The sequence below is a fragment of the Doryrhamphus excisus genome, chromosome 8 (genome assembly GCF_030265055.1).
Source record: "Doryrhamphus excisus isolate RoL2022-K1 chromosome 8, RoL_Dexc_1.0, whole genome shotgun sequence".
Classification (NCBI taxonomy): domain Eukaryota; kingdom Metazoa; phylum Chordata; class Actinopteri; order Syngnathiformes; family Syngnathidae; genus Doryrhamphus; species Doryrhamphus excisus.
Genome location: NC_080473.1, coordinates 3,061,966 through 3,085,152, shown reverse-complemented (window position 1 = coordinate 3,085,152; position 23,187 = coordinate 3,061,966). Strand labels below are relative to the sequence as shown.

At 42.2% G+C, this 23,187-nt stretch overlaps 1 protein-coding gene across 3 annotated transcripts; it reads right to left on the bottom strand.

The window, feature by feature from the left end:
* Window positions 1-1,151: 1,151 nt before the first annotated feature.
* Window positions 1,152-22,832, bottom strand: LOC131134395 (fibroblast growth factor 12-like). Of its 3 annotated transcripts, none has more exons than XM_058079645.1 (5): window positions 22,512-22,832; window positions 8,070-8,180; window positions 6,708-6,811; window positions 5,627-5,825; window positions 1,152-1,920 (listed from the first exon to the last, which is right to left on the bottom strand). In XM_058079645.1, the coding sequence occupies exons 1-5, from the start codon at window positions 22,537-22,539 to the stop codon at window positions 1,751-1,753; spliced, it is 612 nt and encodes a 203-aa protein (XP_057935628.1). In that variant the 5' UTR covers window positions 22,540-22,832; the 3' UTR covers window positions 1,152-1,750. The 3 variants fall into 3 exon arrangements, with proteins under 3 accessions (XP_057935628.1, XP_057935629.1, XP_057935627.1); XM_058079646.1 differs by lacking the exon at window positions 22,512-22,832 and adding an exon at window positions 22,012-22,439; XM_058079644.1 differs by lacking the exon at window positions 22,512-22,832 and adding an exon at window positions 10,003-13,105.
* Window positions 22,833-23,187: the final 355 nt, after the last annotated feature.

The window sequence follows — 23,187 nt, the reverse complement described above, 5'->3', positions numbered from 1 at the left end:
CGAAGGCACGCCAGTGTCTTTGAACGCCTCACGTCTCCGCTGAATATCATTCAAACCAGCGTCTCGCGCGCCCTTACGCCTAGGCTCCAACGTTAAGCAACATAAAAACGATTAGGCTAATGACTGTCCTCCACCACTGACTGTTGGGCTGTTACAAAAGTTAAGACAGCGATGGCGTTTTAAGCGGGAACGTGTGCGGCGAGTTAGCCGTGCTAATGGTATAGTGCCACGGACAATCAGTGTTGTTGTCACTATCTATCACGTGCACACTCGCTCTCGTCTCTTTGCAATGTGTGGGCCTACTAGTGGCCGGGTATGCACACTTCAGTTATCATCCACTGACGCTAAAGCAGTGGTTCTCAACTGGTGGGTCGGGACCCCGGAAGTGGGTCAAAGACTAAAAGCCAAACATATTAATGAATGAAATAATACAATTAAATATTAGATTTAAATAACATAAAATTATATACAAATTTAATTCCAGCATGAAATTTCAAAATCATACCTCAGACTATTAGAAAATTGCATGAAAATATTTAATGTAATTTACAATATTTGTACACATGTTCAGAATAAAATACTTCAGGCTATTACAAAATGACATAAAATATTTGAATGCTTAATGTACATCAGAAAATCGCAGAAAATTACATATTTTCATGCCATTTTCAGCTTTATTTTGAAATTATATATATATGTGTGTGTGTGTGTGTATATATATATATATATATATATATATATGTATATATTATTATTAAGTACCAATATTGGATGCCCCCCCCTCTCTATATAGAAAGTATTATTTTAATATTGTTTCTTCCCCTCCTCTTAATATTGCGCTGTGAAATCCACTTTGCACATACTATAATATTTGAGTGTCTCTTTAAAAACGCCGTATGTGTGTTTTCAGGACTATTCTAACTAAAAATAATTGACCTGTATATAAGTTAATGAACATAGGTACCAGTTGAGAAGCCCTGCTCTAAGGGTGTTCTTTCTTTTGAGCAATTTTAGCAAGGCTGTTGTCGTGGAAACGTGGCGGGACCGACACCGGGAAACACGTGCGTCACAAGGACGCAGGAGTGTAAACATTTTGGAATAAATGACAGAAGCGTGCTTGGCGATGGAGATACATGGAAGCGCTTTGGTGGAACTTTCAGTTTCGGCATTTTCCATGGAATTTTACGGTCATCCCGCAGAGATGCCACGTGATCAAACTCCCTGCGGTGACAGCATGACAAGACTTTGACTTCTTTGACATGTCACTAACGACTACTAACAAATGGGAGAAACAGATGTGAGGTGGCACGTCTGGCCGGGATGGAAGCACACAGAAGATTGGAAGAAGAAGCAGCAGCGGCAGCGTGGTGAGTTGAAAGAAAGTGCGTAGGTTCTAAAAGGACGTGATGTTCCTACATGGCTTAAAGCTTGGCAGTTCTCAGCGCTCGCTCCCTCGTTTTGTCGTCACGGGTGACGGTGATGATGACGATGTGGTGATGAAGAGTAGATGTGCTAGCCCCCTGGCGCCGACGCAGCAGGGCTTTTTGCATAAAATGTAGATCGTCATCATCAAAGTCCTCTTTCGTACTTTTAAATAAGCCCCTCCCCCCTTCGGATTTTTTTTGCTTCTTTTTCTTTCTTTCTTTGTTTTCATTGGAGTTTCCGTCGTCATGGCGTTTTGTTGTCGTCGGCGTGGTGCTGAACAGTGGGAGTGTTACATGGGAGTTCCTCCTGCAGGGGGCGCTGCAGGCTATGAGCCCTCCTGCTCTGTGCAGTCCTCCTCCTCGTCCTCCTGCTGCTGCTGCTCCTGCGCCTGATTTGGGCTCCTCGCTCGCTCCTCGCTGTTCATGGTGGGACTGCGCGACGTCTTGAGCAACTTCTCTTCCAGCTCGTGCAGCGACGGCTCCTTGTACATGCACACTGCGGCGTAACAACACAGAAAGACACACACAGTCAAATAGTCACATGGTAAGAGGGTCACTTGTGGGTTTTTTTTCCATGATCCAAAGGAGCTTTTTTTGTGGCATGAGAATTTTAAACACGTGGGATTTAACAGCTATTTTTTATTTCTTATTTTTTTCTCTGGCCCTCATTGCTCTCTGAGAAGTATTCCATGATCACATAATTTTTTATATAAAAAAGAACTAAAAAAAAAAAAAAAAAAAGGAATATATTTAGTTACAGCGCTGGACTCGAGCATCAACGAGAAAGAGTGATGAGGAGCCCAGAATACATGGAAAGTGAAAGTTAAGCTTGTGTGAGAACAATGCCACTCTGGTTGTGCTATGTGAGTGTGCGTCTCAAGAAAGCTTTTTATGAGAAGCTATCAGAATTAATCTAAAACTATTAACAGTGGTGCGTAGTCAGGGCCAGCAAAGCCTTCTCTGCTGGCCCAAGCACAATCACAAGCAGTCTTACATTTACAACTTACTGTAAAGGGGACCTACTATGCTTCTTGTGTTAAACGAAGCCAACGTTTCAGATAATGAGGTTTGCGCATTTGGAAGTCATACCCTGAAAAAAGTTTGAGGTGGCTATGAGCACTCGGTTTCAGAGCGTGAGCTTGACTTCATGATGTACAAGCTGAGTGGGACCAATCATAGCGGAGTGGGCGTGCCCAGATGAAATAAATTAAAACAGACTATTTTGGAAGTCCATGGAAATACAGCTGGAATAGGTGCGGATTCTGGAAAATCTAGAAAGCTTCCTGCGTGGGTTATTGTGTATAGCTGCTCTACAGGAGTCCACAACTCAATACAAAGGGCAGAAAATTGGCATCAATTGTAGTATTTATTCCATGAAATTGTATTCATTTATTGCCAACTGTCATTTACTTTGTTAAGTAGCGTGTTTCCTTGTGTTGCCCCATCCATTTATCCCGCCCAGGGCCTTCACAATCAGGAGTCGCATCCGATTTAGCAAGTTTAGTTTAGTTTTTTAACCAATCAGACTTCAGATCCACCTCTCAGGGCCAGTTAGCAGCACATAGTGACATCAGCACTCTTCCCTCTTCTGATTGGTTGCTCAGAGCTCACAATACTGATTGTGAACTACTTCAGAAGATGTTATAGTGTAGATGTTTGGACTTGTCCGAACCTTTGAGACGTTCTATTTCCGCTCTTCACATTTGGCTGAGCGCCAACTAACGTGCACCAGTGTACCGCCCATCAGCGGTGGCAATAAGTCACTAACTCCAGGTTACTAGCGGTGCCTGCGTATTCCAAGATCAGGGGACTTATTATTATCACAACAATAGCAGCTATCTTACTTAATGTGTTCCACTTCTCTCTAAAGTGTGTGCTCTGGAGAAAAGAAGAACACATTGTTTGGGCACACGATGGAACCTCGGTCTTTGTCGTAGGAATCGGTTTTCAACTAAAATTATCACAAAAAAATTGTAGCGCCAAACAGTGCCCAACTCAAGTATCCACACGTTGGTGACTCAGACTCTGTGATGAATGGATAGTGGTTCTAAAAGAGCTTGGACACTATAGACAGAACCCTACCAGGGAATCTATCTTTATTATGCGTGTACGTGCGGATTATTTGTTCAAAGAACGTACACAGAATGATGTTTCTGTGCCACTTTTTTCACCTTTTTAAGCACTTTATGCCCTGTGCTGATGAGGCGTTCAGACACACTGTGTATTTTTGAGTGTTTTGAGTGCTTCTTTGCAAGTTGCAAGTGCCAGAACTTTGATAAAGGTGTTGAATTTTAAAAAAGTAATAGAAAAGATTGCATCAGTTAAAATAGCATTGGAATGTAAAGGTTCCTAGTTAACACAGCTTGCTGGGGGAACTGTTTATGAGAGACACATAACACATAGTGAGGCGGGCCGGTGTGTGTAGTCCTGATTGCGCCTGCTGCTGAAATTATTTTCAAGTGAGCTAGCATACAGCTCTAACTGTCCACTCTAAACATCTCCTCCATTTACTGGTCACCATGTTCACCTGTATTAAGTAATTAAGGTGTGGCTCTACACAACGTCTGTGTCACGCTGTCACGAGGTGGAGAGACGACGACGACGAGGTTGAAGGACAAAGAGGAGAAGAAAGTTGACAGATATTTTTAAATGACACCAAGGGAGGATGGAGGGGGGTTGGGGGTGGCGTGAGCTGAGCGGAGCGCTGAAAGCAGAGCTGGAAGCTTCGTGTTCCTGCTTAAACTTCCAAGTGTGACACTAGAGCTTCACTTTGTCCTTGGACTGCTAGGACGCTCAAGCAGGACGAGCATAGGCTGCAGAGCGCTAACTTGACAACGTGAACTTCAGTTCACGTGCAAGTTGTCGACAAGAAGCCTGGACTAAATTGTGGCCTGGGGGCTCTTTTCATCTCACAACTTTTTTATTGATCGTCAGCACGTTGTACAAATAAAATGAATTCATTATTAATGGAGATTTGTCGCTTGTGATACAAAGCTAAAATGTTTTATTCAGATAGCTAAGCATAGATTGATATGCTATTACAGTAGGCCAGCTTGCAGGCCCTGTAACCAGTTCAAGAAACAGACCTATTGTTAATACAGTATAGCTTAAGTGACATTGGCCAGCACTCCTGATTCTGAAGGCCATGGGCAGATTACGCTGACAAAGAAGCTGAAATATGATTGGACAAAAAAATCCAACACATAAATGGACTGGAAGTAGTGCAGCAAAAAGACACGCGACAAAATGAATATAATGGGAATAAAGGAATATAACTGCATGGCAAAAACAATAGAATTAAAGTTGTACTTCTGATAGTATTTAGGCCAGCAGAGAAGGCCTTGCTGACCCTGACGGCACACCACTGTGGATATAGCCAAAACTAGGGGTGTACAAACTGCGGCACAGGCGTTGTGTTTTACATTTTAAAAAAATACAGCAAAAAAATTCATTTTACAAGAAAAAAGTACAAAAATTAAGAGAAAGAAGTCATCTCACAAGGAAAAAGTCGCATTTGTACGAGAATAACGTTAATAAAGTCAATAAAGTTAAAATAAAGTCAAAATATTATGCCAATAAAAGCAGAATTCAGAGAAGAAAAAAACTGAAATAGTTAGAAAATTACAGCTGTAATTTGACGAGAATAACGTCAAAATATTAAGAGGAAAAAAGTGCCAATTTTATCAGAATAAACGCGTATTATGAGGAAACTAGTAGTCTAACTATTTAGTTTTAATTGCTTAAAACATTTTTTTTAAAGTTCCAATATTATGAAAAACAAAACAAATTTAAATTGGCATTTTTGGAAAATTAGGTTGGAAAAAAAAATTACATTTAAATTCAATTTAAAGTTTAACTATTTGGAACATAAAACAAATAAATAAATAACAGCTGCAAAAATGGGGGAAAAAGCAAAGTTGATACCAAAAATTCTTCTTCATATATATCACAAAGCGAAGATGCATTTTTTTTCCGGGAAAAACTGTATATACAGTATAACTTCACAAAATATAAAAATGGCAAAGTTTGAACACCCCTGGCCTCAGGGATGACGGTCGAACTGATTTGGTATAAAAATGCTCCCATCGTAAATAATGCTTTAATAATAATAATCATCTGTTTTCATCGATGAAAATTTGGTCAATTGTACAAGCTCAGAGGGGTCGAGTGTACATTTCAACAAAAAACACAAGTAGTCTTACCTTCAATGGGTCTGGGGACAAAGTGCGAGCAGGGTTTGGTTTTCTTCACGCGGTTTCCCTTCATGATGACGCCGTCCTTGTTGAGGCCCAGGAACCAGGCTCGGCCCGACTCATGCTGCCGGTACAGCGTGGACGAGTAGATGACGTAGTAGTTCTCGAACACCGACTCCTTGAACTTACACTCGGCCGTGAAGATGTCCTGATGAACACACACATGCTTTAATAATTCTGTTGGCACGCATTTTACGAACAGGTGAACATAGGCCACAGAATTTCGCTGCTGTCAGCGAATGAAGAATGCCGCGTTAAAAGTTTGATGCGAGGAGAAGACTGAATAATGAATAAAAGGACGTCATGACGCCCACTGACAAGGAGGTGTGATGACGGAGGAGGACAAGAGAAGACATTTAAACGTCAGCAGAACCAAAGCTTGGAAATAATGCATGTATTTTATTTCATTATTTTATTTTATACTTTTAATATTTGTAGATAGTTTTTTTATTTTACGATTAAGGATTTTTCAACTCTTAATATTGACATTATATTTTTTTTATTTAGCTAGTATTTTTAGATTCTTATTTTTTCTTCTTTTTTTTTACTAATTTAAATCTCTATATATTAAGTAAAAATAATAACCAAATACATATATATATATTAATATATCCAGAAGACATGTATATATTTTTATATTTGTATGTATATATTTCAATATTATTTATTTTTTAATTTACAATTAATTCAATTTCTTCACCCCTTAATATTTACAATTTCTTTTTTTGTTTTTTAGCTAATATTTTTATATTATTGTAAAATTTATTTTTAGATTTTTTATTACTAATTTAAATATATTTATTGTAATAAAAATATAAAAATTACATTTTAAAATGTAGTTAATGATATTTTTAACAAAAAATATTTTTGATATATATTTTTCATAATTTAATCATATTGGGTAAAAAATAAAACATTTGAAAATGCAAAAGAAAATCTTTCTTGCTAAATGTATTTGTTGACAATTGTGACAGCAAAGTTCTTCATTTTGCTATGGTCAAATGTCATTATTTATGGATGGTGGTCTTACAGACGTGTAGAGGAAGCCCTCAGCATTCATGGCCACGTAGAGTCCAGCCTTCACGCCCTGCATGGCCACCACCCGCAGGCCCACTGGGATCAGGTTGAAGAGGGCTGCAGACACAGAGTAAGTAGTACGCCAAGTAAGAAAGCCTTGATGTTAAAAATGCCTCCCATCCGAGTCAAAGCTGCGACAGTGGCCTCTGCTGGCAGTCGTGGTAATGACAGGGCATAAGTGCACCAAAGACTAGATGAATGAATGGCGTTCTGTCGCTCATATGTTAAGCTGAGATGGTTGTGTAATGCTGCGTTAAAGATGTAAGCACAAACAAGACGCGAGCTTGGAGCCAAGCGGTGAGCAGAATGCAGTCCTAAACATCTGTGTGGATTTTGGATGGCTGGTGCTGATCCTAAACGGCGTGTACAAGATGATAAAAGAGCATTGTGGGTTAGGATGAGGAGGAGGAAGAAGAGGAGGAGGAGGAGGAGGAGGCTCATGGCAATGTCTGATGTTAATCCTCTCAGGGAGAACCGGGAGACAAAGACCTGCTCCTCTTCTTCTTGGAAGCATGGACACGGATTTATTCTGCAGGTCTTAGAGCCCAATCCCTCATTGATAGCACTGTGGCAACAGTTTACTACACACGTGAAACAACCTATACATGGAAGCACACGTGTCCAAACGCACATTGTTAGTCTCAACTGCCTGAATAAGATGAAAAATGAATAAAAATAACACAAAAAAGTCAATTTTGCAGAATAGCATACTGTACTGTGTTGGATTCACACAATTATAAAGTGATAACACAAAACAAATGTTACAGTGGATCAAAACCATTTTTTGTACATGTTTATGTCTTCATTGTTTGGTTTTATTTATGTGGCTTCTTTAAAAATCTGCTGGGATAGGCTCCAGCACACCCACGACCCTCGTGAGGATAAGTGGCAGAAAATGAATGAATGAAATTGTGAGGTTTTTGTTGCATGGATGCTGTACAGTTTACCTAAATTATAACATATTCATTCATTCATTCATTTTCTACCGCTTTTCCTCACAAGGGTCACAGGGAGTGCTGGAGCCTATCCCAGCTGTCTTGGGGCGAGAGGCGGGGTACACCCTGGACTGGTGGCCAGCCAATCACAGGGCACATATAGACAAACAACCATTCACACTCACATTCATACCTATGGACAATTTGGAGTCGCCAATTAACCTAGCATGTTTTTGGAATGTGGGAGGAAACCGGAGTACCCGGAGAAAACCCACACATGCACGGGGAGAACATGCAAACTCCACACAGAGATGGCCGAGGGTGGAATTGAACCCTGGTCTCCTAGCTGTGAGGTCTGCGAAGTCGGAGAAGAGACTCACTGTTGTCGCTGTTCTCGTCCTTGTTTCCGCTGATGGTTCCATCAGGTTGCATCTGCAGGAAGAAGCCCTGCTCGCTGAAGAGACGCGTCACGATGCCCTTCAGCTGCGGCTCTGAAACACAACAGCACACACTCAAAATGTAGTTTGGGATCAGCGTTAGAGTGCTCCAAAGGCATCGGCACACGTCTGTCCACTCTCAGCGCATTTATAATTCAAGTGTAGGATTATATTTGACGTTGGCGGAGCTAGCTACATGTGCCGTCATGTTACCTCCTCACCCTAACAGTGCTTTTCTGTGTTCTGACACCGGCTTTTACATTTACAGCATCTCAGTTGATCTTCCCACTGTTTTTGCATTGTTCAATCAAAGATGGAGGAGCGGCGGGAGGTCCAAACATCCTTTCAAAGCCCACAGAGTCCAACATGGCAACATTCCGGGGCGTTTTCTGCCTCAGTGCCCCCCTGAGAAAGAACTCGGAGATGGGCAACCAGCTGATAAGGAAACTGAGGAGACCAGATGATGCTCCACATGACAATGTGGGCCAGGAGGACTCAACACTGGCAGAAATAGACCAAAACACACAGGCCAATGTGGAACACACACACACACACACACACACATTGAGATAGACAGAGTCCTCAAAGCACGTCTTTTAAAGGGGTGTTCACATTTCGTGCAGTCTGGCTTTTCCTTTAGTCAAAAATATCCATATTTAAGCTTTTTTGCTTAAATTAAGCATTTTCAAGCACAAACGTCAATCTTCAAGCTCAAAACAAATGTTAGGCATTCAGAAAATGTATTCAAAGACGTGGTGGTGATGTGTAGTATTCTATACTGGTCACCAGGTGTCAGTAATGTTACTGTAATGTTCAGTGAGACACACAAGCACCAGACTTAATTCGCCGGAACAACAGGCTTTTATTGCAGGTTTGGATTATATTACAGGTTTGGCATAATAACCCATGACTCGGGCTAGGGTTGCGGCCAAGCTAAAACTCAACTCTGAACCCCCGACTTCCTGTCAAACCCCCCTACTAAGCACTGGAACACATTTACAGTAACACATTGGGTAATAGGAGTGTAAAGTTGACTATAGGGGTGTTATTTCATATCTAGAGGGCTCTAATAATGTTAAAAAATATTTCCAAAGGTCGGAAACGGGTTTTCTAAGTTCTAATTCAGAAATAAGGAACCCGTCTTTGCAGGAATTTACTTGTCATGGTCGGGTCTGGAACCAACTAACCGCAATAAACAACGGATTACTGTACAATCAACTATAGCTAATGTAGGTGGCTAAATAGCTGATGACAAACATAACAAGTGTTACGTCGGGCGTACCAAAAATAATGCTCAGCAACCTGTTGGCCTGGGCGCATTTGGTGACATCATATCCAGTGTTTTGGTGCCCATCTCTCAGGTGGTCTCGGTGCGTCTGTTTGGCCCTATACTGCGTTCACACTTGACAAAAGGAACCATACTAACAGCTTCTATGAGAGACAAGTGAACGCACCCTAACATTGTTCACACCTAGCTCACAGCCCCACCTGCTTGTTTGCACGTAAAGCTTTGAAAACTTTTTCTCCTCTAATGGCGTCTTCTAAAAGATATTTTTTTGATGTAGAGACCAAAAGAATCCCAGAAGAAAGTGCCGATGTTTATCTGACGTTGCTGTACTTGGTGGAGTTATGGAGCACAATTGTGTCACGTCCCTTTAAGAAGCTGTCGCCAAGGAAACGCTGCAGCTCATAAATGTGTAACGTGAAAGCTGTCAGATGTGCTGACATTATGTCTCCAGAGAAAAACGTGGGATCTCAGAATCAAAGCCTTTGGTTTTTGCTGTGAAGTAAGCCCACCCCACGGTGTATTGTACAAGTTGATACGTTTGTCTGACCTCTGCGTGGACGCGTTGGGCAGCGGTGCGCTCCAACCCACCTGGTTTCCGTCTGACAGGTTTTTTCTTTCCGCTGCAGAAGCGGACTTTGCTGAAGACGCTGAAGATGTGTCGCTCGCACAAAGACCTCGGGTCCTTGCTGGGACTGGAGCGCCTCTTGCTGGTGGCGACCTTTTCGCTGTTGGATTCGCGGGCCTGCCGCTTCTGTCGGATCAGGGAGCTGGCGATGGCCGCCGCCATCTCCCTGCAAGGCGGACGGAGGTTTCAGTCCAGTGAAGGCGGCATGTCCGCAGAGCGTCCCACGAGATGATGCTCCGAGGAAGAAGGTTGGAGAACACCTGAAGGATCCTCACTTGGTGCACTTCATCCTGGACGCTGTTTCTTTCTCACTCCACTCAACAGACATAATCCTTTCTCGTCTGTTTCAATCCAACCTTGAGAAGTTTATGAAGTTAAAAGTGAGCAAGCTATCCTCAATCCTCAAATCAAAAGCGGACATCTTTTTTTTTGAGCAACCGCAAAGCATGCTGGGCAGTTGAGGAGGCAGAAAGAAGATGCGGTACACAAAGAAGCTGCGCTTGAACCATCAATATTCATGAGGACGGCAGCGAGCGTGTCTTCATGCCTCGCTCTGCGGCTTCAACTTCAGCGAGCAACACGGGTAAAGTTGACCAGACGATGGCGTCGCTCAACTAAAACCGCCGCGATACCAAAGCATTGCTGGGAAAATGCGGTCCTGACGCTCGGCTCTGCCGACTGTGGCGGTGGTGAGGGTGATCCTCGTCGCGGGCTGAAAGCTGCTGAGTGCTGAGGGATGCCGAGAGCCGAGGAAGAAGAGGGGCGAGAGAGAGAGAGAGAGAGAGAGAGACAGAGAGGGGCGGGAGATGGAGGTGTAGAAGAAGCTCCTAAAAATAGTCAGCCTGATGTTTCATGTTCTCCTACATCACATGGTTTGCCTCCACAGACACACCGCCTGGTAGAAGCTGCTTCATCAGTTTGTTGAGTCTTTAAAGGAACTGCCCTTACACTCCATCCAATACGTGTGTTGGACTGATGAACAAAGCTAAAGCATCAAACCCAATGCAGCATTTTCGGTGCGCACATTAAAACAGGATGCTTGAGGAGCACTTTGAAAACGCTTCCAAGTGGCTCCTGTGTGGGAGCGGCCACAAAGATGTTTAACATCTGGAGCTCTGAGATGTTTAAGGAGCCTACATGGTTACATAATATATCTTCGTGGCTGCTGCAGAGGAGCCTCGTGAACATCTTGCCAAGAAAAAGAAGCTGTTGCCACATGCTGGATAGCGGATTCATAAACAAGGCTTTTTTCCCCCCAAATGAAAACACATGAACACATGTTTGTTTCGAGATAAAAAAAACTGGGTCTTTAAAGCATGGGAACGCCAGAGATCATATGAAAGATGGATCCATGACCTCCAGAAGCTCACATAACCAAGAAGGTTGTGCAGCAGTTGTGTGTCTTTCATGTTACCAATGATTTGTTTTGACTTCTTTTTCCAATTGCGTGCAAATGTTTTGCCAACATTGTCAATTGTGTGTATGTACAGTACATCCTGTGTACATGTTGTTTTGTCGTTGAATACAGCCTATTATTAGTCACACACAAGCATACAAATGGTTCCGTGAAATTAAATACAAATCTAAGGCAATCAGGTGATGCATTCAAAGACATCGTGATGATACGTAGTATTCTACACTGGTCACTAGGTGTCAGTAATTTTCCTGTAATGTTCGGTGAGACACTCAAGCACCACGCCTGATTGCCAAAACAACAGGCTTTTATTGTGGGTTTGAAATATTAACAGGTACAATAATCCATAACACAACCTCCTATTCCGGCCTTAAACACGTATAAGCAAATTTTGGTCTTAAATGGGTTATTTTATCTCAATGTCTACAATAGTAGAGTGCAAAGGTGACTATAGGGGTGTTATTTCCGGTCTAGAGGGCTCTAATAGTGTTAAACACTGTATTTAGGATACCAAAAAAGTTTTCTGTGCTCTAAATACATTCATTCATTTTCAACCGCTTATCCTCACGAGGGTCGCGAGGGGTGCTGGAGCCTATCCCAGCTGTCTTTGAGAGGCAGGGTACACTCTGGACTGGTCTCCAGCCAATCACAGGGCACATATAGACAAACAACCATTCACACTCACATTCATACCTATGGACAATTTGGAGTCACCAATTAACCTAGCATGTTTTTGGAATGTGGGAGGAAACCGGAGTACCCGGAGAAAACCCACGCATGCACAAAGAGAACATGCAAACTCCACACAGAGATGGCCGAGGGTGGGATTGAACTTGGTCTCCAAGCTGTGTGGTCTGCGCGCGCTAACCACTTGTCTGCCGTGCAGCCCTTGCTCTAAATATAAAAATATTAAATTTATAAAAAGGTATTATACTTTGCGGAAATTCAATGATCACGGTCCGGTAAGCTGCAACAAACGAGGGATTCCCGTATATGGCAATATGGATTTCACACAATCACCATCACAACTTCTACAAGCAAATGTGACTTTCTGTTAATACATTTCATTTCAAGAATGAACCTTTTGGGTCAATGAAAAAAAAGTGCCTCGGTTGAATGACATATGGGATGTGTACATTGTCCACCACTTACCGATGCTGTAGAAAGCCTAACGCTAAAATGCTAAAGCTACTTACCATTGAGAGGCGTCTTGAAGTTACCTCTTTTCTTGAGAAACTTCAGACTGTCCAGTCTCTACTTCCGCACCAGATTTAGAATCCAACACATATTAAAAGCCGACATTTTAAAAAGATACATCACAGTTTATTATCAACTGCTATACCGTTCGCAGCTAGCGGCACAAACCGCACTTGCGAATGTGACTAATGCGTGGGTGGAATACATTAAAACAGACTGTTTTCGCAGGAACCACGAAATCCAAAGAAATACAGCTGAATAGGTGCAGATTCTGGAAAAACTACCATATTTTCTGGACTATAAGTCGCTCCGGAGTATAAATCGCACAAGGCCAAAAATGCATAGTTAGGCAGAAAAAAAACATACATAAGTCGCACTGGAATATAAGTCGCATTTTTTGCGGGAAATTTATTTTATAAACTACTTGACCAAAACAGACATTACGTCCTCTTGGAAGGCAAGTTCTACCAATAAAAGAATAGAGAATAGGCTGAATAGATGTAAGATATGTTAACACAATAGTTATTCAGCTACAAAAAAAAAGAAATATGAACAGAAAAGGTGTCCAGTGTTTATGTAACATAAACAGTTTTTTCATTTGTAAGTCGCTCTGGAGCATAAGTTGCAGGAACAGCCAACCTATGGAAAAAAGTGCGACTTATAGTCCGGAAAATACGGTATAAAGCTTTGTGTGCTAGTTATCGTGTGTTGCTGCTCTATAGGAGTACACAACTCAATACAAAGGGTCGAAAATAGCATAATTGGTCTCCTTTAAGCTTCTGAGCTTTTATTTGTTGATTATTTTATGATTTGTTATGTTGGGTGTTGTTCACCACAGCCTGGTTTTGCTTGTGTTTGGTGACGTTCCTACCAACGACCCATACTAGCAGAAAAAAAAACGCACCAGAGCTTGTTGGTGAACACAGTGTGAGCTGCTGTTGCTGAGACGTTGCTGCGCACACGTACTACACCAACTCCTCGCCAAGGACGCGAGTGTGGTCACTCCTGTTACACAACCAAACGCAGCTTTTAAGCTTTCCGAAAGCTAACGTTCACTGCGTCGACCGGCGCGGGCTGAACGGCTCCACTGAATATTTCAGCAGCAAACACTTTGATGCTATTAAAAAACTAATCCACCACATCGAATCGGTTTGCTGGCGGGCCCGAGGCAGCCACACGCAGACAACGCGGCGATAAAGTAGAACTCCATCAGGAGGGGGGAAAAAAAAAACAGGTCAGCGCCTTCAATTACTGTGGTGTATTTGTGTACCTGCACACTGGGACTACTGAGATATTTTACACCTGAATGTGCCACCACAGCTCACAGTGCTTTTAACACCTGCAACACACGAACACATCATCATGACTCTGATGACTCACATTAAACGCCAACTCTCTTCATGTTACAATAACTTATACCAGAGGTGTGCAATTGACTACAATTCCGGGCGATGGACTTCCTGACCTTCACACATGAACACTACCTGTGTGTGTGTGTGTGTGTGTGTGTTGGGCAGGTATGTTTCCTGATCAATACACAAAGTGCCTCATCAGAGGACAGAAGAAAGAGAAGAAAGTCACCAGGTAAAGATGAAACCTCGGTACACCAGCACACATACACACACACACACTACTCCTACTGATCACATATAGTCAATTGTGCTGATCTGGTGTTTTTCAAAAAGAAAACATTTAATTAATGAAATATATTCTATTAAATTTATATTTGTGGTTACAAATATTTATAATAAGCCAAAGAGTCTATGTTTCTTTGAAATGATTTCACTTGTATTTTTATTAAGACTCCACAGGGTGTACTTCTCTGAAAAAGACGAAGAAGTACTCGTCTATATGACACCGGCCTCGGGTCAGAATGGCGATACGTCGCCCTCTGCCGGCCATAAGCACAACTGCTGCTGGCACTGCGACTTCTGTTCTCGCCTGATGGAACTTTTGCTTGGTTACATATTACAACTACAAGCTGCAGCCAGTTTAAGTCTGAGCAGCCCACCACACGACAGGGCAGCACTGACAGTACAGCTTTTAGTGCGCTTTAAATGTTTGATGGCAAATCCTTAATTCAGGACATCCTGCTGCTGAAACATTCATGGCGGTAAAAACAACAAGCAGGTTCATTCTCACTTCCGTCTTCTCATCACACATCATTCAATTGTGTTTCACTGCATCCGGTTCTCATTCCAGCAGCTCTAAACTGGTTATTGCTTTTGCTCGAAGCTTTGCCAGTCATCATACAGTCACACACCCACTGTCACCACCAGAGGGAGACATACAGCCATCAAATGGCAATGAGACGCATATGCACAGCCTCATGAGAATTCATCAATACTTGATGAAGGCACTTGTGGAACATGACACATTAACCCTTAGAGGTCCAGAATAGAATTCAGCGGTTTTAAATCCTGTTGAGTTTACTTTTTAAACTTTGTTATTTTCTGTTTTTTCAGTCCAACCTCACGTGTCGCTGTGCAGTTTTTTTTTTCCAACATTTATTCTGTGATGGTGCGCTGGTTAGCATCCTCCTCTGCCTTATGGGGGCAGAATGTTTCCTCGACATTGCGGGTTTTGTCAGGGAGAAACTTGCAAAGACTGCAAGCTCCCAAGCAAGCCAGGTGGGGATGACACAGGAGACACAACAGGACTATAAACATAAAGGACTTTGATTGACAATGGTCTTCAGCCAATCGGGATACAGAAGACAATGGGCGATGCAGACAGACAAGACAGGGAAAGGCTTTTTTTCCCCCACCGATAGGAACGTGGCGTCTCGTTTCATTGTCAGTTTACTTTTGCTTTCAAGGCAAAAAGTCCAATGGAAGACAATGACAACATAAATCTGGTTCCACTTGACCGACTGACACCATTTAAAGACTTGTACGCAGCTTGAAGTTTGCACTTTGGATGTGTCTGTGTGGCTGTGCCACTTACCATTCTGTACCTGCTTAGACCACGGAAACAAGGTCATCCGAGTGATCACGATGATATTTATAACCAGTGTTTATTTCTCTTAGTGCACATTATTATGACATCAGTACAGCTTCCTGTGTTTACTAGATTGCTGTGTAAATATATGCCGCTGTAGAAATATAATAAGAAAAGTCAAGTGGAAGTAAAGTTTGTACTGAGCGTGAAGGCGTTGAGCCTCAGACTGCTGCCTTTCCATTTTAGCTTAGGTGGCTGTTGATGTCGTGCTGAGCGAGAGCCAAGTGGCATTTTTCCATCCATCAAAGAGACAAACCTGAGATGGGAGCGAGGACTCACCCTGCTGGCAGCTCTCTTTGACTGGGCTGCCTTCATCCTCGTCTACCCCCTTGCTCGTCTTCTCGCCGGACAGCAGACGCTGCAAGAGGCCGCAGTATCGAGTCATCCAGCCACGCCAAGTCCCTCTATATCGATCAATCCACCAATCAGGAAGTTAATCAATGAGCGAGTGTGTCACGCTGAGGTCTGATCCAACAGTGCGTTACTCCTGTTCATAGCTGAGCCGGCTCACTCCCCCACACCTCTCAGCTGTTTCACCACCAACACTTTTAGCCACTCTGACATCAGCAGTGTAAACACACTGAGGTCTGATGGGACGCAACGCACCAACCTCTCTGAGGACGACCTGGACCATGATTACAGTCCAACCAATTCATCTACCAAATCCACGTGAACACTTATTTTTCACTAATAAAATACAGGAAATAGGGCTGGGTTTAAAAAAAAGAAAAATTCACATGAGCATTAGCATAGCTAGCCCTGCTAATGCTACAAATATTAGCATAGCGGTGAAGCTAACAAGCTACCAGCACTACCTTGTGGTATATTTCCCAGTGCTGTCGAGATATTTAAAAAAATGTATGAATCTAATTCATTCATTCATTTTCTACCGCTTTTTCCTCACGAGGGTCGCGTGGGGTGCTGGAGCCTATCCCAGCTGTATTGGGGCGAGAGGCGGGGTACACCAGCCAATCGCAGGGAACATATAGACAAACAACCATTCACACTCACATTCATACCTATGGACAATTTGGAGTCGCCAATTAACCTAGCATGTTTTTGGAATGTGGGAGGAAACCGGAGTACCCGGAGAAAACCCACGCATGCACGGGGAGAACATGCAAACTCCACACAGAGATGGCCGAGGGTGGAATTGAACCCTGGTATCCTAGCTGTTGTTTCCCCACCAATAACCTAAGCATAAAAAGCCCAATGCAGAAAATATTAATTTTATACAGTAACGGTGAATTAATGGTGAAACAGTGAAAAATGAAGATTGATGCGATTACAAAAATAATGCAATAAATATGACTGTAATTAATTACTGGCAGCTAACACTTGACTGTCAAAATATGTTTCCTATAAAAGGAAAGGTGTCAGGTTAAACAGGGCCTCATTACATCGAATGTCTTCCCACAGCTTCCTACTTCTGTAACTGATGGATCATGGGAAACATAGTCCAAACATTAAAATATCCACATGTGCAATCTACAACCTTATTTGTCTATAAATGATTGAAAATTAGAATTAGCAGTTCTGATTTAATCAACTAAATATACAGATTGAAATTTGAATTTGAATATTTTTTTCCTTTCACCCGATGCCAGTATCCAGATATTACTATTATTACCCTTCAATTTATATCTTGGTAACAAGTGTTATGAACTATGTGAATTACAGTATTTTCTGGACTATAAGTCGCACTTTTTTTTCATAGGTTGGCTGTTCCTGCGACTTATACTCCAGAGTGACTTATAAATGAAAAAACTGTTTATGTTACATAAACACTGGACACCTTTTCTGTTCATGTTTATTTTTCATGTAGCTGAATAACCATTATGTTAGCATATCTTACATCTATTCAGCCTGTTCTCTATTCTTTTTTTGTTAGAACTTGCCTTCCAAGCGGACGTAATGTCTGTTTTGGTCAAGTAGTTTGTAAAATAAATTACCCGCAAAAAATACTCCAGAGCGTCTTATAGTCCAGAAAATATGGTATATTTAAGCTGATTCCTGATTTTTTTTAATATAACTGAAAGCATACACCTTCAATGTTCCAATCTTGTTTTGTTGAAACAAATTCACAATACAATAACTCAGTGCTTCTCAAATAGTGGCTTTCGTTTCAATGCAGCCCTACCAACATGTACAAATTCATGACAGAAAATAATTGAGAAACACTGTTTTAACTGAAGGCGGCACGGTGGTCTAGGGGTTAGCGCACAGACCTCACAGCTAGGAGACCAGGGTTCAATTCCACCCTCGGGCATCTCTGTGTGGAGTTTGCATGTTCTCCCCGTGCATGCGTGGGTTTTCCGGGTACTCCGGTTTCCTCCCACATTCCAAAAACATGCTAGGTTAATTGGCTACTCCAAATTGTCCATAGGTATGAATGTGAGTGTGAATGGTTGTTTGTCTATGTGTGCCCTGTGATTGGCTGGCGACCAGTCCAGGGTGTACCCCGCCTTACGCCCGAAGACAGCTGGGATAGGCTCCAGCACCCCCCGCGACCCTCGTGAGGAAAAAGCGGTAGAAAATGAATGAATGAATGTTTTAACTGAATATAAGATTTATACAAATTAAATACAAACAAAACTTGCACAACAGGTTGCACAACTTGATTTGAGCGTAGCTGTAGCCTCGGCTCGATTGCTCGCTGTCAATCGATAAGATTTGTGAATAAGATCGGTTTCAAACGTAGGGATTGGCCGATCCCCGAAAATTCAGGAAATTGGCTCCAAACTATCAGTGCAGGCTTAGAAAAATGCAAACATTTAATCTGCCGATATATTTTTTACTCCCCGATATCGGAATCGGTCCATATCGGTTGCACCCTAACCATGACAGTCGACTTTGCGGACGTTTCAAGTGTGTGCTAGCTTGAGGCTGTGCTGGTGTTAGCATGAGGCGGGTTCAACCAACAGAAACCTGGTCTGCGGTTTACTAATGTTAGATACAGATGCGGAGGCACACATGCCATAAAAGTTTTAAAGTCGAGTCTGTGGTTCTGATCCATGTTGGGGTCCTAGAACGTGATCTCGCAGTAAGAGGAGAGCAGTTATTCTGAGACTGGAAGGTGAAGCAGACTATTTTTATCAGAAGCGTTTAACAAACACTGTCGGAAGACGACGTCATCCCTGCAGCTTGACTTGCAGGCCTTCTCGCATGCAGCCTCATGTCAGGGAGTTCTTGATGCGTCATCAAGTCATGAAGATCACAAACATAGATTGGAGCTTTACATTGAATGTGCTATTGGTGTATTGACGAAGCATTATGGAAAATGCTTCCTCATGCAGGAAGTGATGGGACTGTGTTGCAGCGTCTGTTGGCTGACGGGAGTGTTAATGCACATCTAGACTCCATCTGCTGCAGCCACGTAGCCGCATTACATTAAAACCTTCATCAAGCCAGACGTATAGTCATGTGTGTGTGTGTGTGTTAGCAGAAAAAAAAGGCCTCATAAATAATTGAAAGGTCCGCGGAATGTCCCTACATGACGATACACACTTTCAGGTTATAGTCACTCTCATTCGCTGTCTCTCACTCATCACACTGTCTCCATGGCGACCATTTTAAAAAGGAGCACATCAGCCTATATGGTCCCACTGGCCCATTTAGAAGCCCAATATGACTAAAAGCATTTGTACATGATGGTCATATCTGCCTGCATCAAACGTCCTTACATGTCAGCACTGATGATCCATGCCAGATACCAAGCATATTTCAAACTTGATGGGACTTTTAATCGATTTGGAAGACACTTTCCAAAGTCATCTAGTCTATGAGAGTCTCCTTCCCGAGCGGAAGCTGAACCAACGCACATGGAAAACATTTCATTGTTATGATGTTGTTGAACAGAATGCTCAAGTTTAACGCCACAAAATTGGACAAATGATTGCGGCTATTTTTGTTTATTTTGAAGAAAATGGGGGGTTGGGTGACTTATAAGATAATCTTTCATAACTCAAAAATGAAAACAGCACAAATGATCATTTAAGGGCACAAACATGGCACAAACTATTGGGGCTGTTCGTGGTTAATTTGAAGAAAATGGGGGGGCTGTGTAAATTTAAATTGACCTATAAAATAATCTTTAATAACTAAAAAAATGAAAATGGCACAAATGATCATTTAACAGCACACACATGGCACAAACGATTTTGACTATTTTTTTGTTAATTTTAAGAAAATGCAGGGCTGGATGAACTTAAATTGACCCATACAATAATCTTTAATAACTCAAAAATGAAAACAGCACAAATGATCATTTAACAGCACAAATCTTGCACAAATGATTGTGACCACCATTAACTTAAAGAAAATGGGGTGTTAGGTGAACTTAGATTGACCTCTAAAATAATCTTTACTAACACAAAAACAGCACAAATTGTCATTTTAAGGGAACAACCCTTGTACAAATGAATGTGACTATTTTTGTATATTTTGAAGAAAATGGGGAGTTGGGTGAACTTAGATTAACTTATAATAATCTTGATAGGCTCCAGCACACCCCGCGACCCTTGTGAGGGTAAGCGGTAGAAAATGAATGAATGAATGAACTCAAAAATGAAAAGAGCACAAATGATCATTTAACGACACAAACGTTTGCAACTATTTTTTGTTAATTTGAAGAAAAGGGGGTCTGGCTGAAGTTAAACTGACCTATAAAATGAACTTAAACAACTCAAAAATGAAAACAGCACAAATGATCATTTTAACGGCAAAATCCACCACCAAACTTTGAGACTATTTTACCAGCATTTTGTATGAGCAGGGAGGGCCAACTTCACACAGGTGAAGTGGTGGAGATACATTGGAAGCAGGTGGTAGGTAAGTGAACATAGTGGAATGTTCCTGATGGTGGATAGGTACACGCTTCCGACACGACTCCCCTCACAGGGAAAAACCAAAAGTGGGGGGAAAAGTTGGATTCAAGGTTACTACCTCAATCATATTTATTTATTTAACAACCCAATACAATACACTCATATGTGACTTTACTCATCTGTATACACCAGTCATTATTTGCACTATGAACCATTTATCATTGCACTAATATTAATATATCTGCAATATGTCTGCTCCTGCATATGCTCCTGTGCAATACTATGTGTTGTATATATCTTGTTAAATTGTCTTTTTTACTCTACTTTTATATACTTTTTTTAACTTGACTACTGCACTGAAAGGAGAAGCTCTCCAATCTCGTTGTACATCTTGTATAATGACAATAAAGGCCATTCCATTCCATTCCAACAGCAAGGGAAGTTAATTGGAGGTAGTCAAAGGTAGTAGTGTACTAACACATCAAACAGAAGACTGATAAAAATGAAATTGTATTTGTTTTAGCTGTTTTGCTTCACATAAGATGTTACAGCCATCTGTACTTCATCATCACCGTCATCATCATTATTTTTATTAAAGGCACACTATCAGAGAAGCTAAAAAGGAAACATATAATCCAAAACACAACGCAGACTTCAAGAACAAGATCTGATGTGTCTCTGTTAAGACCGAGACAGTCTTCCAAACAAGATGTGCGACTCGCAACTCTGAGACTATGGCGACTCCAACAAATACAACAGAGTGGGACATCTTCATTCTGACAGACTGTTAGTGATGATAGATGATTGAAGGCTCATTCAAAGGGATAATTGAAAAATAGTCATGGATATTGAAAAAGTGCACTTTGACCGACATCTAGAAAGTGATACGTTTAAGAGATGTCAATCTCAGTGTTTGGGTGTGTCGCAGCAGAAAGACAAGACAACAAAGAGGAGGACCACACTGTAGTGTCTCAGGTTACTGGCAGTGGGTAACAACATTCCAGAATGTTATTGATCTGATCCCACAATCAATACACACACACAGACGCGCAGAAGTATGCTGTAAACAAACACACTGACAGTGAATATGACGGCTCATTTTCCATCCACGCTGTGGTTGCTTATGACTGTGAAGGCCGCACAAGTCGAAAATGCACAAGTCAAGCCTAATGGCATGACGAACAGCCATGTTGGGCCTGCGGAATGGGAAGTGGACGCCGCTCTGATGTCAGTGAAGTAGAATTCAGGCTACAAAGTAACTTCTTATTCCAGCAGTCCAGTAAAAGAAAAGTTACAGAGCATAGTGGCAGCCATTACCTTTTCAGTCTTGTCAAGATGTATCCAAGTGAGGAATGATTGACAAGCAAGAACTAGAAGAATGTACGACGTATGAATGCCTGTCTCATCACTCTTTGGACTAATTCATACCAAATGTACTGGAAATGTACAGTACCGTATGTCGTACTGCCTATTTGTCCCCTTTTATGTGTTTCTCCTGTCTGTCTCTGTGCCTCGTTGTGTCAAAACAGACTCACCCATGTCTCCATGTCGTCCTGTCTGCAGTGTTGTCTTGTTACGGCCTCACATAACTTCAATGGCCGCCTGACTTTCCTAATAACGATGACCATTTATGAGTCTTTCCCCACTTTTGTGTCTTTCTGTGTTCCTCCTGTCTGTGTCTCTGCCACTGTCTATTTCTCTCTTCACAAATGTCTTGTGTATCTCATATCGGTCCTCCCGTCTGTCTTCTCATTTTGCCCGTCTGTCTCCCCCTTGGCCCTGTCTTTCTGTCAGTGTTTTGCTGCATCAGGGTTCTTTTTTTCTGCTGGGCTCCATAACAAACCCAGCACACACACACACAAACACACTGCGTCCCATCCCATAATAACCACACCTAGGCTCTCCAGAGCAGCTGCATTCAGGATACTGCAGTAGACTTCTACCCAACATGCATCACTCCACGGCGGTCCCCACCCTCCATCCAAGTTGCTCCCTCCATCCCGCAGTGAGGCAAACTTGAATGCATCCTTCTTACCTGCCGGTGCCTTCTCTTTGCCCTCCATCTGGCTTTCGGTTCGGTTCGGCTCAGTCCGCGCGGTGAAGTCCTCTCGGTCTCTTGTCCACTCGTCTTCTCTCCTTCCTGACTCAGCGGAGTCAACACGCGTCGTTAGTGGGTCGATACCAACAGGAGCCAATAGAAGCCACAGAAGACGAAACGTTATAAACGAAGCCCAGCCCAGCTAGCATTAAAAAAAACAACTGATGCAGGCTAATCTTCTTCGTCTTTTCCCGCCTGCGGACGCCTAGTCTCTCGCCTTCACCTGCGCCGTGTGTCCGCGCGCGCTCCACACTCTGTGCGCGCTCTCCTTTGGCTGTGCGCGCACCCTGCTGCTGCAGCTCGTGCCAGGAGGGTGACGTCACCGCCGGAAGGGGTTTTTAAGGTGACACCGGGATGCTCGCTAGATGGATACTTTCTTTGTGAATGATGGCTGTCATAAAAACCATTATGATGCCTTAAGTAACGCTTTAAAAGGAAGTTAACCACTGCATAATGTAACTACAATAAAGTCAAATGACACGCCCTTTGAAGACACCTGACAGTCTGGAGAGAGTACAGCGGGTATGTCTTTTTCCATCCTATATTTTTCTATTTTTTCTTGTGTTCTTTTTCATTCATTCATTCATTTTCTACCGCTTTTTCCTCACAAGGG

Coding starts and splice junctions, on each gene's coding strand:
- LOC131134395 (XM_058079644.1), bottom strand. CDS start 10,201: ATGGCGGCGGCCATCGCCAGCTCCCTGATCCGACAGAAGCGGCAGGCC. Junction 6,812..8,069: donor GGACGAGAACAGCGACAACA/GTGAGTCTCTTC, acceptor CTGTGTCTGCAG/CCCTCTTCAACCTGATCCCA. Junction 1,921..5,626: donor TGTCCCCAGACCCATTGAAG/GTAAGACTACTT, acceptor GTTACGCCGCAG/TGTGCATGTACAAGGAGCCG.